At 47.1% G+C, this 16,281-nt stretch overlaps 1 protein-coding gene across 1 annotated transcript; it reads right to left on the bottom strand.

The window, feature by feature from the left end:
* Window positions 1-5,753: 5,753 nt before the first annotated feature.
* RBBP7 (RB binding protein 7, chromatin remodeling factor) lies at window positions 5,754-16,072 on the bottom strand. Its single transcript, XM_084273174.1, has 12 exons — window positions 15,953-16,072; window positions 15,536-15,680; window positions 13,489-13,631; window positions 11,290-11,463; window positions 10,873-10,988; window positions 10,159-10,319; window positions 9,529-9,655; window positions 9,358-9,435; window positions 8,699-8,775; window positions 8,214-8,271; window positions 7,377-7,487; window positions 5,754-6,257 (listed from the first exon to the last, which is right to left on the bottom strand). Exons 1-12 carry the CDS (start codon window positions 15,966-15,968, stop codon window positions 6,189-6,191), a joined length of 1,275 nt encoding a protein of 424 aa, XP_084129300.1. The 5' UTR covers window positions 15,969-16,072; the 3' UTR covers window positions 5,754-6,188.
* Between the last annotated feature and the right edge of the window lie 209 nt (window positions 16,073-16,281).

Genomic DNA, 16,281 nt, shown 5'->3' with positions numbered 1-16,281 from the left:
GCCCGTTCCGTACAGAGGAGAGAGCGGAACTTTGGACCCTGCTGCAAGAAGATTTTTCAAGGGCTTTTAGAGACATGACAGATGTATAGAACAGCAATACAAATATATTTGTTACTGACTTAATATGTAAATGAAGCAGGAGGCCCCAAGTTTTGAAAGGCTTTTAAAATGGGGATATCTCTTCCCTTCCCTTTCCTTACCCCTAACACACCCGTCTTACACGCCACCCTCAAGGTGAGCTAAACTTTGCTTCTGTAAGGTGGTTGGGACAGTTTCATGCATTGCTTAGTGTGGGTTAGTGAAAGAAAAGACAAAACCAAAACTGCCCCATGAACCCAAAACAAGACAACGAAGGGATAAGCTCAGCACGTGTAACCGCTCTGCCCTACAGCAGCCTCTCGCACTGCCAGTCTGCAGCCAACTTGGCTCCAGTTTTAGGGGTTTTTAAGTGAACTTGTATTAATGCCTTCCTCCCACCCAGCACCACGGACTGTTTCACCCAGGTTGTAACCTGACGTAGCCTGAAGTGAGTGTGTCTGACTGTCAAAGCTCTGGGGCCTGACTGACAAGTTTCACCGTGATTTAAGCTGCAGAAAAGCTAAAGTTCTGTGTGATGCAACGTACACAAGTGAAGTTAGGGCTGTATCTCCGACGTTTTCGTCCTTCCTTTCATTACACCTGGTTACGTTACAGTTCAATTCTCAGGTGTTGAAGAAAATCTACCTCTTTGGACTGTAGATGGAAATAACTGTGAAAAAAGTGATGCAGAAATCTAGTTTGTGCTAAACACACTGCTTTATTTTTACAACCCATGTCTGCTTTCATGAGGAAAAAATGGTAAATGAACAGGCAGTCTTTGTTTTGCTTTTCAAAAACATTTTGTAGAGATTTTTCACTAATGTGAATCTGAAATTTTATCTACTCAATTCTGTATAGATTAAGTAAATAAGTATGCTTAATATCTCGGCCTCTGGGTTTTTCTTTGGCGTCTTCTGCTGGGATCCACCAAGCTCACCTGAGCTGTTTTAAAGTTGATTGAAAGATGTGAAATTCGAGTGTAAGCACAGTTGTGCTAGTAAAATGCCCCCAAAAGGGTGCTGTCACAGGGTCATGGCGATGACATGACATCAGTGTTACTGCTGGTAGCCACTACAAGCTGCACGGGTGGCAGCCTGGGCTCGCTGAAGCACTGCTCCCCCAGCAGCGGGATGCGGTCTGGGGGTGTCTGAAGGTGGAAGGCAGGTCAGATTGCAGAGAGCAGGAGCTCTGGCCAAACCCAGGGCTGCTGTGCCAAAATCTGCCTGTGCCGCCTGCCCATGAAAGCTTGCCTACTGTAGTTCAGCTGGACGTGGTGTGACATGTCACAGGTTCTGTTTGAAAACCAGGTGGTCCAGTTACTGAGCCCTCCCTATTCTGCCACAGCAGGTCCTTTGTTAATGATGCAAGATCCTCTCCCAGTTTCCTAATGATGCTGACTGCTCTGTTGGCCTGTTCTGCTGTATTCCCTGGCATTTGGCACCTTCCTTAAGCTTAGGAAAACTCATTCTGAGTTCAGATTCCTGTTGTGTATGCTTTCTTCTAGGTGGCATGCGGAGGTTTTTACAACAACGTGCTATGACATGCTCTGTGACTCCCTGAAGGCAGTTATCAGTTCACTTCTCTGAAGGTGGCCTTTTCTCAGCGCTGAGCAATGGAGGTGTCCTGGTTCTGGCCAGGCCAAAGTTAACCTCCCCAAGCTTAGGAGTAGGTCCTAGAGCTGTGCCAAGCTTTTTGGAAATCCAAGAGCATTGCCTGGTCTCAGCCCCCATTGTCGTTCTGCATGTTTGCTCCTTCACAGTATTCCCTCACCTTTGAGACTTGGCACCACATCAAACACTGCCTCTGCAGTTCCTACCCTCTGTTACAGTGCATACTGGTCTGGAAGTCTAATCTTCTGCTAGCAGTTCCATGGACCTCCCCAGTTCCTTATAGAAACTGGTCAGATTGGCAAACTTTTGCTAGAGAGAAATGTGCTTGTGTATCACACTCAGGGGCTGGGGAATTTTGACTTTTAAATTGTTTTTGTTAGGTGCCAAGTGCCTTGTTAAGCACCTGCTCAGGCACACACGTGGGCATGCATTTGGGGCCACACATAACTCTTTCCTCCTGAAGAGCACCTCGGATGTGAGAACCTCTTTCACCAGCTGCATTCCGGTCCCTTGCTGCAAGGGCTTCCTCTCCTGGCAGGCTGGCAATGCTGTTCAATGTACTTGAGAGAGAGAGAGAGCCCTGCTTGTAGGCCTTCAGTAAATTATTCTTCATGGGCACTTCTTGCTCCTAGCTGGAGATATATATATATGTATATAATATTTAAATTTCAATTACCCACTTTTTCTTCTTATTCAGATAAGTCATCTTGAAAGAAAGATGTATTTTCCACTAGCAGCTTAACATGGTCTCACCTCAGCCCACCACCTTTGGTCAGTCTCACTGGCTCTGGCACCCAGCGAGCCTGAACTCCCAAGCCATGTAAGAATATTGTGCTGCCTGTGATGACTTCACTCTAAAAAGAGATTAAACTGTTTGTTACCCTCTAGCTTTGAGGTTGCACATGATTCTGGCTTTCTTGCTCTCAGATGTGGGGATTACCATCTTGAAGCCAGCCACCTGCATCATTCAGGAGTAGGCCAAGAGCTCTGCTCTGCTCCCAGAGCTCGACATGAGGGAGCAATCCCTTACAGCATCTGAAAATTTAACTGCTGCCACATCTTGTGACATTTGCTCAAGCTGGAGAGATGAATTCAAGAACCTCATCTTTAACCTTGATCGATCTAGAGCCATGTGACACTGTGCTGATGTGGGTGTGTATTGCTTCCACCGAGCTTCTGTCCTGGTGTTGAGAGTCAGAATAACTACCTCAGTTCTACCCAGTCCAAGTCACGTTGCTGGTGTTTAATCCATGGAACCTGTTTGGGATATGTAGAAATAAACAAAGCAAGACAAGGAATTCATTCCCCACTGCCCATGGGCAGGCAGGAGTTCAGCCATCCCCAGGGAAGCAGGGATCTCTCACGCCTAATGGTGACTTGGGAAGACAAATGCCGAATTCCCCTTGTACTTCTTCTTCCCCTGGCTTTACATGCTGAACATGATGTCGTATGGGATATCCCTGGGGTCATCTCTCAACAACTTGTGCACCCCCAACCTCCTCACTGGTGAGGTGGGGTGAGAAGCCGCAAAGGCCTTGGCTCTGTGTGAGCCCTGGTCAGCAGTGACGAAAACACCCCTCTGTTTTCAACGCTGTTTGCAGCACAAACCCAAACCAGAGCCCCCCTACCAGCTACTGGTGTCCCACAAGCGGTGTCATTACCCTGTGTGCAGTACGCCAACACACACACAGAGCAGAGGTAGGGGATCTATTCCATGTCTGGGCAGAGATGGGCGCTGGGTGGTAACTCCACAAAGCCAGCACAACACACAGACCTTACAACCTATTTATCTTGTTACAGGATTAGAAAAAGCCACCTAAATTTACACAAATTGGTTGGGAATTACCTCATCATCTACTATTGGTGAAGCATATTCAGCTTCGCACACACGCTCCTTGCAGACAGGGAGTTACTTGCACAGTCCTTGAAATGGGTGGGTGGTCACCATCCCCTCCCCCCCACCACCTTTACCTTTCCCCCAGTTTCTATTCCCCTCTGGCAGTGCCCCAGCCCTGGCACCCGCTGGGGCGGGATGTTCCCTGGTTATCAGCCTTCCAGCTCTCCTCCAAGGACATGTTTCGACAAAGCACGCTGCTTCTCTGTCCTTCGGCCCTTCTTCAAAGGCAGAGTTGTTACAGCTAGCCCCAAACTGAACAGCATGTAAGCACTGACCCCCACACAGTTCTGCCCCCAGGAAGTGGAAAATTCTCCTCCATAGATATCACTACTATGAAAACAATAACTCTATCCCAGATAGATAAAACCATCCGCATCTACTTACTATGGAGGGGATCCGCTTTTAAAAATCTTAAGGGACTCTGACCTAGAAACTACACTCTGCCAATATTTCACACACATTCTACTAACTTAGTCAATAACAACTCCCCCAAACCCCCAAATTAAAAACCACAACAGCACATTCTCACCGAGTTAGCAAAAAGCTGTAAGAGGAGGATGCAGATTAACCCTTAAATGACACTGTGGCCCCTGAACAAGCTGTCCCACAGCTACCCTAATACAGCTTGTGCAAGGCTGCCACTGCTGAAGGAATCACAGAACATTAGGAGTTGGAAGGGACCTCGAAAGACCATCTAGTCCAACCCCGCTGCCAGAGCAGGATCACCTAGAGTAGGTTACACAGGAACATGTCCAGGCAGGTTCTGAATGTCACCAGAGAAGGAGACTCCACAACCTCTCCGGGCAGCCAGTGCCAGTGCTCCATCACCCTCACAGAGTGAGGAGAAAGTTCCTCCTTACATAAAGGAGGAAAGCTGTGCCTGTACACAGAAGCTGGGTCAGTACACGTATGTGTGGACACGTATGTGGTTACAGTTTCCATCTGTGTGTGTGTGGTGGGGGGGGGGGGGTGTCAGTGCAGAGGCTGTATTTACCGCAGGTCTTTGAACTACAACTATACTAAAGACAACAAAGTTACACTCTCTTTCTGTTCCACGGTAAATTATCACCTCCTGCTGCCTTTCAGCTGCATACAAGCAGGTACAGAGCACCTTCCTAAGCCCTGGCTAGCTGACTCTACAGGGAAGCATCGGGGCTTTGAGGGACAGGGAAGGTGTGTGGCGGGTGCTGGCTCAGAACGCTCCAGGTTGGAGGTCTCTCTTGGCATTTCAGTGACAGGAACCAGGAACACTGCCAGCCCCTCACTTTAAAGTAAGGTAGGTGGGTCTGTACAACAGCATTGCATCAGCACTAGAATGTTTCACATCAGTATGCCACTGGTCAAATAGGTATTGCTTTTGCAGTAATTTAACTTTACCTCGTTAACTGAAGAACCCAAGTGGTGATGTGTCTCGGTCTTGTCAGCCCCAGTGGTGCCTGGGCAGTTGTCCCACCCTCAGCAGGAGACCCTATTCCCAACAGGACCAAATTCCGAAAAACCCAAGTCCAAGCCCCAGGGACTGACTTTGGGGTAGGCATCCTGAAACAAGACTCCAGCTGCCCAGGGGAGTGGAGACATCTCCGGAGCCAGTCACATCCCCTGCATGGGCTCTCAGACCAGATCGCACCCTTCGGCAGCACATCCCCCTCCCGACTGTGTACCTGTTACTCCAACCAAAACCATGCTCAGGGAACACCTGCCCCTCTGCCTCCAGGACTGCAGTGTTTCTACACCCATGAACACCAGCCAGACCAAAGCATGGCTCATCAGGCAGCGTGTCCTTCAGAGGCTTTGACCTTTCACACTGTATGTCCTCGCCAGCTGCCACCTACCTGCTGAACCCCAACAGCATCCGTGCCTCCCCTGGGAGTATTCAAGTGCTTTGCAGCTGGCAGCATCGCTTTTAGAGGAGCCACTCTGGAAAAAGGTGTGGAAAGAGACATGCCTGTGCACAATGGTGCAGTGCCTACAACTTGGGGGGTGTCCTGATGACAGCAGGCAGAGACTGAAACCAAGCACCATCAGAAGAGAGATGGAAAGAGAACTACACCTGCGCAGCAGGAATTAACGCACGCACAAAGCTGAGATCACTGATCAAAGGCACCCACTGTACAGCAGGGGACATTAAACACACCACACTTTTTTTTCTTTAATAAATTTTTATTTATGCAAAGCCAATCCAAAAGTGTTGTGTAAAAGTGAAAAGCTCTTTTTACATATTAATAAAAAATGTGCATGTGCACACTTTACACTGTCTGTGTGGGAATAAGAGTGAGGATTTGGCTGGTTTATTTACAGGATGCCACTAAGTTTAAAAATACAGACATAGGTATTAAGTCTTTCTCCTCTCCCCTAAAAGCTATCTGCTGTACAGTATACAATGGCTCAAAGTGCCCAAGGAACCAAGGCAGCTCAGGACAGCTTGACTTGCATGCCAGATACGAGTACTCTGGGTTTGATGTAATGCTTCTGCCCAGGGTGCAGCTGGGGGGTTTCTGGTTGGTTGTTTTTCTGGGGGCATTTTTGTTTTGTTTTGGGCTTTTTTAATGTACACATTACTCATATCACTATGTCACACTCAGCATCTCCGTAAGGAAGAAGAGTTACGTCCCTTGACCCTCCAGTTCGGCTGCTGCTATATCTGGTTCTTCATCGTTGTAAATGTTTTCTGCCTAAAGACACAAAGTATCACAAGTGGTAGAGAGAAGGATTTTTAAACAGCCCACCACAATACCAAGCAAGCACAGGCATCACCCCCTCCTTAACGGGGCCCCCTCCCTGAGCCTCTCTTAAGGGGCTGCCAAATTTGGGAAGGTGCAACAGCCAGACTCCAGTAGCTGTCTCCTTGTGTCGTCTGGGTGCAGCAGGATAAGCCTTGGCCATTTAGTTCCTTACTGTGAACATTTTGTTACTTGGGCTTATCCCAGCCTCAGCCCGAACACACCAAACAAGTTAGTAACTGCCACTGAGAACTACTGTATCACTGACTTGTGAGGCACATTTAAGTCTGTTAGTTGTTTAACTCATTCCCAAGTGACTTGATCTCACATCCCATAGAATCACAGAAGCCGGAAATGACTTAAGGGGATCAAGTTCAACCACTAACCCAGCACTGCCAAGCCCACCACTAAACCATGTCCCTCAGCACCACAGCTACATGTCTGGGTGGTGACTCAACCACCTCCCTGGGTATAACCAACCAAATTCCTGCTGTGTAAAACAAGGGGTCATGGTTTTAAATGGGAAGGGGATAGCTTTAGATTGGAAATTAGGAAGAAATTCTTCCCTGTGAGGGCAATGAGGCCCTGGCACAGGCTGCCCAGAGAAGCTGTGGCTGCCCCCTCCCTGCCACTGTTCAAGGCCAGGTTGGATGGGGCTTTGGGGAACCTGATCTGGTGGAGGGTGTCCCTGCCCATGGCAGGGGGGGTGGAACTTAATGAACTTTAAGGTCCCTTCCAGCCCAAAGCAGTCTGGGATTCTATGAATTAAAAGGCATCTTGCTTCCCTGTCAACATTCAGAGTGAAAAAAAAGAGTAGGCCTTGGCTAGTACTGGGTAAGTTTGCAACTGCCACATTGGCAGAATTGGCCAGGAGTTACATTTATTCAGGTTGGATCAGCCTTTGTTTCCTTTTGGAAGTCTTACTCTCCAATCCACTAGTAGTGGAAGTAGTACAGGGGATACACTACATTTGGTCACTGAAGGCACACACATGCTGCCCTAAGAACAAGCCATTCCAGTTTCATTCACACAACATTCTTCAGAGCGAGGCGAGCGCTGTGTGACACTCACCATTTGCCATATCTGCATTATGTTGTCCTCCGACACAGAGCAGATCACCCAAGGCTCGTTAGGGTTCCAGCTGAAGTCCGAGATCTTGGCAGTGTGTCCTCCATGAATGAACTGTTAAAAAACCCACAAGCTTCAGTAAGCCACTTCACCTCTAGAGAGAATTCAGAGGTTAAACTCACTGTGCTGATGACTACAGAGAGAGGAAAAGCTTGCTGCAAGAGACTGACAGTAGAGGTGGAGGCGTGTGTGAAGCAGCGTGCTCCTTTCATTGCTGACAGACAAGGATGCAGTCACCCAGGCAGCATTTAATGACAGTTTGTATTGTTACAGCAACAGCCAGCCAACATCCTCAAACTGGTGCTACTTCACATATGAAATCTAGTGAAATCTACCTGTATTTTCTACCTTGCTACCTCATCTAACCTTGTGAGCACTTACACCGCCACACAGAAGATGAGGAAACCAAACTATCAGCATTTTAAACTGTTTCCTAAGGAAGCAGAACAAAACATAAGGCTCTGTACTACCCACGTCAGCAAGGTTACCTACATGGGACCTAACTGGCCCAGTGCAAGATGAACAGCTCGAGGCCTTGGCTTCACACCCATTTAGTGACAAAAGAGCACTGGCAGGCACATGGCCAAACTATAAAGATGTTCAGCAACAGAGATGTGTAAATAATGACCAGGACAGCTTTGAAAAAACACCACTACCTTTAGAAGTGAAGGGAGAAAGCCTAGCACAAGTGAGAGCAATGGACTGAAAGCTGGAGAGGTGAAAGGATTTATGAACTGCTGCAGTTTTTAGCAGCAGACTGAAACCTGACCAAGAACGTACCAGCAGCTCCGGAGGCCCATCTTCTGCGTCCTCTGCAGACTGCTCTTCTCCAATTTTACTGGAAGAAAGTAATATCATACTTTTTATTAAATAGTGAAAACTACACCCTGTATCAGCCTAACAGTTCCCAGCCTTTGTTTCCAGTATTTGCTTTTGCTATTGTTTTTTCTCACTGCCAGACAACTAAAAGCCTCCTGTGTGAAACATCAACTGTTGGGCGGTACCATCACTGAGACAGAATTCAACGTGAGGCGTGTGGAGGCAGAACCCACCAGTCACTAAAGACAACAGAAAATGAGTCTATTGGCACGAAATCCTCCCAGAGAAGTAACAACAGAGAGTCCTGTGCCTTTGTACACCCTAAAGACCAGGGTGTGAGCTATGCAGGCAAGAGACCAGCACAGATCAAATCATCCACATACAGTGGGGTCTGCAGCCTTTTAACATCTGTTTCTATACACTAAAAGAAATGAGTTGCTCTTCACCTCAGATCCCACACATTGAGCCGGCGATCAGTACCACTTGAAGCAAGAATTGTTTCATTATGAGGAGACCAGTGAACCTAAGGAAAGAAAACAACTGGACTGGAGCAGTCATAAAAGCACATCCTAAAGCATGTCCCAAATAACCAGCACCTGGCTGCTAATTTTCAACACCTACACTCAACAAACCAGTTTCTCCCAGCACAAAGGCTATAGCTCAGTGCACTTCAAAGTCTTAAGGTTTCTCAAACTGCACAGCCAGAGTCATTTCACTGTTAAGAGATTTTCCATGTTGTGAAATGCAATTGGCTAAAAGTCACTGTTACTTGCACCTACTAAACAGGCAGAGTTGATAATATCAGATTTGAACTCGAGTACTCTCTGGAGCAGGACGTTTTAGAGAAACCTTCTACCTGTACTGAAGGTACTTGCAAACTCCCACTAACTTTCGAGCAGTAAGTTGTTGACTACTTGCTTCAGAGTCAAGTGGAGAAACGCAGAAACTCCATGGTACTGGCTGTATTTTTTTGAACCAAAAGTCACCATTTTATGTTTAACAATTATTTAGTGGTTGGTCACCATATGAAAATCTACATGTCAGCACTCTTCTAGGTTTGGGGTTCCCCCCCCCCTTCTAAAGCTTGTGAGAGAAGTTTACCCACCTGAAAAATTTCATCTTTATGAGACTCAAAAGAATGCAGTTTCAATTTTAGGTTTCGAAGATCCCACAGAGCCACCGTCTGGGAGAAGCAACAAGAAACTGTGTTAACTAGAACAGTGATAGAACTATCATCTAGAAGACTTAAGAACTTACAGTACACACAAGTACCAACCTTGTCAGCAGAACCAGTTGCCAGAATGAACTCGCTGTAAGGATTGAAGGACAGACAGTTGACCTCGGCTGTGTGAGCATCTACAGAATGACTTGGCTTGGACGTGGTGTTAGATCTTGTGTCCCAACTGTTGCAATGAAGGGTTTGGGGGAGGGCAGGGAGGAGAGAGCAAGAGTGAACAAACGCCAGTTTACACAGGAGGTTCTTTTTCACTACACAGTAGCTGAAGAGATTGCATTATGACTAAACTCAAGTCTGTAGCTGCAGCTTTTATTTCACTGCTTTTCACTATTTTGTGCCTGTTGTACATGAGCAGTTAACACCAGGAAGGGAGCCTGCTTTGGCAGGGGGGTTGGACCCGATGATCTCTCGAGGTCCCTTCCAACCCCTACAATTCTATGATTCTATGATTCCATGACATATGTATTAGTTACATCTTATTTACAAAGTATGTGAATGCATTAAAGGGCATGCAGACTTTAGTGATTCTGCAGCATTTCTATGGCTGATTGCACTAAAGAGCTACACAAGATCATCCCAGAATTCAGATTTTCTTATCCACGTGCTCTGGGCTGGTCCACTGACAGAACACAGCAGGCACTATCCAAAAACTACTTCACCCCAACTTACATCATAAGCTTCTGATCATCTGCCACGGATCCAAACAGAGACTCGTGGAGCAGGTGCCACGCCACGTCCTCTACGACCGCAGAGTGCCCAGTGAAGATTGCTTTCGCGTCAACGACTTTGCCTTCTTTTGGTCCAGCGCTCACATCCCATAAACACACCGTCTGTAAACAGGAGTCACATTCCGCTGTCACGTGGACCCTGACTATGTTATATTTCAAATAATCACATTTTACATATAGACAGAGACCACACTCCTGAAAGAGCTCTTTTGTTTTTGAAAAGAACACTTAATAAGCTGTGAGAAGCAAGCTAAGTTATCAATCGGCTTTCTGCAAATGCAAGGCCAAAGGATTACTTATAAGGTCACAAAAGCAATTTGCACTTTGAAAACACACAGAAATCTATAAGCTATTAGTTCAATTGATCTTTGAGAGCCTTGGTAATTTATGCTCTCAGACCCAAGCCAGTTTATAAAGGGTTGTAATGCAACTGTTTTTTCCAGCAGACAACTACAAAAACGTTACCTTCTTCATCAAGAATGGTACAGTGCACTGGTGGTTGGTTACTGCCTAAGGTCACCTGACAGCCTTTACAAACATAATTACATATGCAAGAGCTTCCCCACCTAAAAATAGAGCTACACTAACCTGGCTGCTCTCTAGTACCTATTACAGCACGAATTAGGAGGGGTAGGGGAAAATACGTGGTTTTTACATGATCATCCGACGCACTGAGAAGATGTCCACTCAAGTTTGAGTTCCATGACAAGCCATAGCCTTCCTTCTGGTGCCCTCTTAATCTAAGGTCAGGATTACACTCACCATTTGGGTCTGAAAGAGAGGACATTTTTTCCATCTAGTTTCACCTTGCACATCAATCCAGAAGAGCATCATTATCACCCAAGAACTTTGTTGCCTTTACAATAATCATATTTTATCTATCAGCCTCTCAGGAGAGTGCTGCTTCTACCAGGATTTGCTCAGGATATCAAGCATGTTAAAGTTACCAAAGATAAGGGCCTTCTTATTGGGATTCCAGAGCCCATCACCTCTCCTCCCAGTTATGGTTAAATACAAGTTCACTCCTCAATGACAAGAAGCATTCTGCTTAACCCTACAGAGTCTGACCCACCTGGTTTTGAAGGATGTTTAGTGTAGTCAAATACCAACACATCAGCAGACGGTGTTTTTGTAGCAATGATGCAGGGGTTCTGCGGCATGTAACGGGCACGGTTCACTTCACCTTCATGGTTAATTTTAATCTCCGTTTCAATTTTGCCAGTCACAGATCCAAAGCCACCAAACTCTGTATTTGTCAGGAAAAAGGTCAGTTTATCACATCAACTGTTTTAAATGGGTGAAACCACACTTCAAGACACCTCTCCCACTTCAAGAAACAGTGGCAAGTATCATAACACAATAAAACCTGTGAGAGACTGGCACCATGTGTGAGACAGCAGTAACCTTTTAGGTATTTTGAATCCTCTACCTTTTGGGAAATTCATTCTCTATTTAAGGCAGATGTGTATCAGTTTTCCCCACAAGTAAAAACACTACGAGGATAACATAGCAATACCCAAGTTCTTCTGAAGTAAGACGTTTTGATTCAGTGATGTAGCTTAAGAGACAATTAATTAATTAATACAGTGTTAATATAAGGAGATTTTTGTGTGTTTTCAGAACAGAAAGTATGTGGATGATTTGGATTTTAGTAGAATATGGCTGCAGCCATTTGAGCTGTTTTGTTACAGCAGCCACAAAATTTAACCGTCACAGTGGAACAGCCTTGAAGCTAAAGGAAGTGAAGAGAGGGGAGTCATAAATAATGAGTCCAATGACCAATTAAGAGACAGAGTGTATCTTGTTTTCAGCTAAAAGTTTGTGCAGGAATGTGTTTCTGAGTTCAGGAATGTGTTTTGGAAACTATGGAGAAAAAACATAAAGAGCGTGGGCTGAGAAAGAGGAGGACATCCAGCCTTCATCCCTGAAGACCACTGGAAGACCCCCAGAGTGTCACTCAGCATGCTTTATCTGGGAGGAGTTAATGTAAATGACTCCCTGGAAATAATTTGTATAACCCTGCCTTTTCTTAGCAATTATAACGACTATGTAGAGTTAATCTGTATAAATATTTTGCTTTAAACTTTTTGCCTAACAGTCACCAAGGCTACTGAGTTTTGATTCTGGCTTGTTGAGGCTCCAGTTCCCCCTTTTCAGTCACAATCTAGATCTAGAATTAGTCTGCGCAGGTCAGTGTAGATCAGCTTTAGTACTTAACAGCACGTTAGAACAGCATTAGACAGAACACTCTTACTAAAACATAGAATCATAGAATCACAGACTGGTTTGGGTTGGAAGGGACCTTAAAGATCATCTAGTTTCAACCCCCTGCCATGGGTAGGGACACCCTTACTAGGCCAGGCTGCTCAAGGCCCCATCCAGCCTGGCCTTGGACATTGCCTGGGAGGGGGCAGCCATAGCTTCTCTGGGCAGCCTGTGCCAGGGCCTCAGCACCCTCCTGAGGAAAACTTTATTCCTGATATCTAATCTAAATCTACCCTCTTTCAGTTTAAACCCATTCCCCCTTGTCCTGTCACTCCATGCCCTTGTAACCAGTCCTTCTCCAGCTTTTTTGTAAGCCCCTTCAGATACTGGCAGGCTGCTATAACATCTCCCCAGAGCCTTCTCTTCTCGACGCTGAACAAGCTCAACTCTCTCAGCCTGTCTTCACAGGAGATGTGCTCCAGCCCTCTGATCATCTTCATAGCTCTCCTCTGGACCTGCTCCAACAGTTTCATGTCCTTCTTATGCTGGGGACTCCAGAACTGGACTCCAGGTGGGGTCTCACCACAGCAGGGGAGGAGAATCATCTCCCTCAACCTACCGACCACACTTCTTTTGATGCAGCCCAGTTGGCCTTCTGGGCTGCAAGTGCACACTGTCAGCCCATATCAAGCTTCTCATCCACCAGCACCCCCAATTCCTTCTCTGTGGGGCTGCTCTCTATCACTTCATCTCCCAGCCTCTACTGATGACAAGGATTGCCTCAACTGAGGTGCAGGACCTTGCACTTAGCCCTGCTGAACTTCATGGGCCCACTTCTACAGCTTGTCTAAGTCCCTCTGGATGACATCCCATCCTTCTGACATGTCAACTGCACCACTCAGCTTGGTGTGACCTGGAAACTTGCTGAGGGTGCACTCAACCTCACCATCAAGGTCACTGATGAAGATATTAAATAATAGTATATAACAATAAATATAAAAACAAATATAGTAATATAAATATAATAATAAAATAACCATGATCTAAGAATGCACATGCTGCCCACCTCCTTTCTCACTGTCATACTGCGACGTATCAAACTGATCGTCATTGGGAATCTGGACTCTCGCAACAACCAGGTGGTTCTGCTCATCGGACGTGTGCGTTCCCAAAACCAGCCAGTGCAGCGCATAGTCCTTTCCTTCTGGCCTGTTCAGAACAATACACGCAAGGAGTAACACCATGAGTGCAGTTCCAGGAGCTCGATGGCTAGCATCAATAACACCCACGATCCAAACCTCCTCAGGGAGCTAGAAAAGAGATGCTCTACACACAAGGGACCCTCTCCTTTGTCACAAGAGACTTGCGAGCTGGACTCTGACACAAGCAGCCAGATACACCCAGAGAGGCTGGAGTTACAACACAAGCCCGTAAACACTGCCATGACAGCTCCAAAGTGACAGCTGCAATTTGCACAGTACTTAAAGGTGACACTAATACCTCCTTCTGTCTCCAATTCCCCTAGTGGTTGCAGGGTATTGATTTAGAAAACAATCAATACTACTTTCTATAGCACACAAATACTGAGGCCAAGGTGGCAACCTATTTTGGTTACTTCTTTCAGCAGCTCTTACTGGTTAATATTTTATTCCAGAAGCTTCAGATTTAAACGCTGTACAAATCCTAGCTAACTAGAATCAAGCTTCTCTTCTTGTGGCTAAATGCAACGTTTAGTAGTAAGTCAGAAGCCTGGATGGACACTGCCAGTTATCTCTGAAAGGAAAAATTCTGAACAGTCAAATCAAACAACTGCTGCATTCTTGAAAGCAACAAACCAATGACACTGTCTGAATCCAAGCAACCAGGAGTCATTTGGGCAATCATAAAGCACCGTAAGCCAGGTACGACCCCACCACCTCCAAGGCATCGCTATACATTTTGAGGGGGGCAAAAGTACGAAACAAAACATAAGACACACAATGCACATGCACTTACTTGCTTCAGGAACAGGTGTCCCATCATGTCAGGTGCCATACAAAGAGGCAGTCCTTGCCTTAAATGGCTTACATATTTTGACACTGGATAATTGGAAATACCAGGTTTTAAACTGAACATTAAGTCAATCTGCAAAATATGAGGCAAGCAGAAGTGTTCCTCATAAGGGCTCCACACCCTCAAATCCCCACCTCATTTTCTCCATGCCATGACTAGTTAGCTGACATCTCTCAACATCTTCCCCAAACATTCTGATATAGAAAATTAAGTGACCATCTAACCACCAAGTGTAACATCATATACATGAGTGGGAATTTTAAAGAGGAAAGAGACCATCCTCTGATTACTGCATGAGCTTTACATGCAAGATATTTTAAAACCTAGCCATACCCATATTACAGATATATGAGCGACCCAGCCCTTGCCCGCTACCTCAGTGGAGCCCTCAGTGGTAACTGCAACAATTTAAGTTCTACAGCAGCTGGCACACAAAAAGAATCCGTCTCCATCTTCAAAATTCTTTAAGAAATTAGTCAGTGAGACGGCAATTTTCAGGGGGAGGTGGAAGAATGGGAAAATTAAAATACGTGTGAAGTCAACTGTGAGCCAGGGAAAGAACCAGGATGTGAAGCACCAGTCTTCGAACAATATCCTCAAGTTCAGACTTGAAATGAAAAATTATAGATATTACAGCTTCTATAGAACAGTAATCTGTTTTTCCTCATATGCACTACAATCTTGAAGAAAAAACTAATTTAGGACCTAAATTTTTCTGATCAGAACTAACTATAGAAAAGTGTTAGCATACCATGAGAAAGATTTCCCTCCTCACACCTCACAACATCCTCTGCTAGGCTACGCTAGAGTTCTGCAAAACATCAACATGTGACATTTTCCCCCAAAGCTTCTACATAACTCACAGAGATGAGCCTAACCCAAATCATCATCTCGTGTAGTTTTTATTCTCGAGTTACTTAGCAGACACGGTTAAGAGACGGGAAGAGCAGTGGAACAAGCAGCTGCACAGAACCTCAGCTCCTGCTTTTCAAACTACGCAAACAGGCAGCAGAGCCCTGAGCATCCCTGGCACCTCGCAGGCCCCTCACCCCTTCTCTCACCTGGTCACGTCAGGCAGCCACTGCACCGTGAGGCTGGGCCACTCCAGAGCGTGTGTCATCACCAGGTCGTACAAGAAGGGGGTGTTCTTCTTCCAGATCTTGTACTCCTCGCTGATGACGCGCTCCTCCACCGTGTCCTCCAGCACTGCGGGAAGGAAGAGAGGTGAACCAGGGCCTCGACGCCTGCCGCCGCGGGCCGGAGCTACGCCGGGGAGGGCCTGGAGTAGGAGACGGGGTCTGAAGCGCCCGCAGGGGCAGCCGGCGGGAGGATAACCACCACCGCCCCGCCCCTGCCGCCACCACCTCATCGGAAGCTCCGTAGGGAAGAAGCGCGGAGCGCCTCGGCCCTGCCACGCCAGCCGGGCGGTCCCCCGCGCCCTCACCCCACCGCCCAGCCAGGAAGAAGGGGTCTCGTACCTTCCTTGCTCGCCATAGCGGGCGCGGGCGGGCGCGCAGAGGCGCGGCGCAGGGAGCTGCGGCTGCCGGGCCCGGGGCGGGCAGCGGGAGGGCGGGAAGGAGCGAAGCTGCCGCCGCCACCCCTCCGCGCGCGAGCTTCCCAGCTTCCAACCCCCGCCTCGCACCCCCGCGCATGCGCCAACCACGGGCCGGCGGCACCGCAGCCCACGGCGGCAGCCAATGAGGTGGGCGGAAGCGCCGAGAGGGCGCGCGCTCGGAGAGGAGGGGAGGGGGGTGAGGGATGGGATGGGGGGGCGGCGCGCTCCAATCAGGCACTGGCGCGCGCTGAG

This window comes from Gallinula chloropus (assembly GCF_964237585.1).
Source record: "Gallinula chloropus genome assembly, chromosome: 1".
Classification (NCBI taxonomy): domain Eukaryota; kingdom Metazoa; phylum Chordata; class Aves; order Gruiformes; family Rallidae; genus Gallinula; species Gallinula chloropus.
Note: the sequence above shows the minus strand (reverse complement) of the source record. Positions and strands in the feature narration are given on the sequence as shown.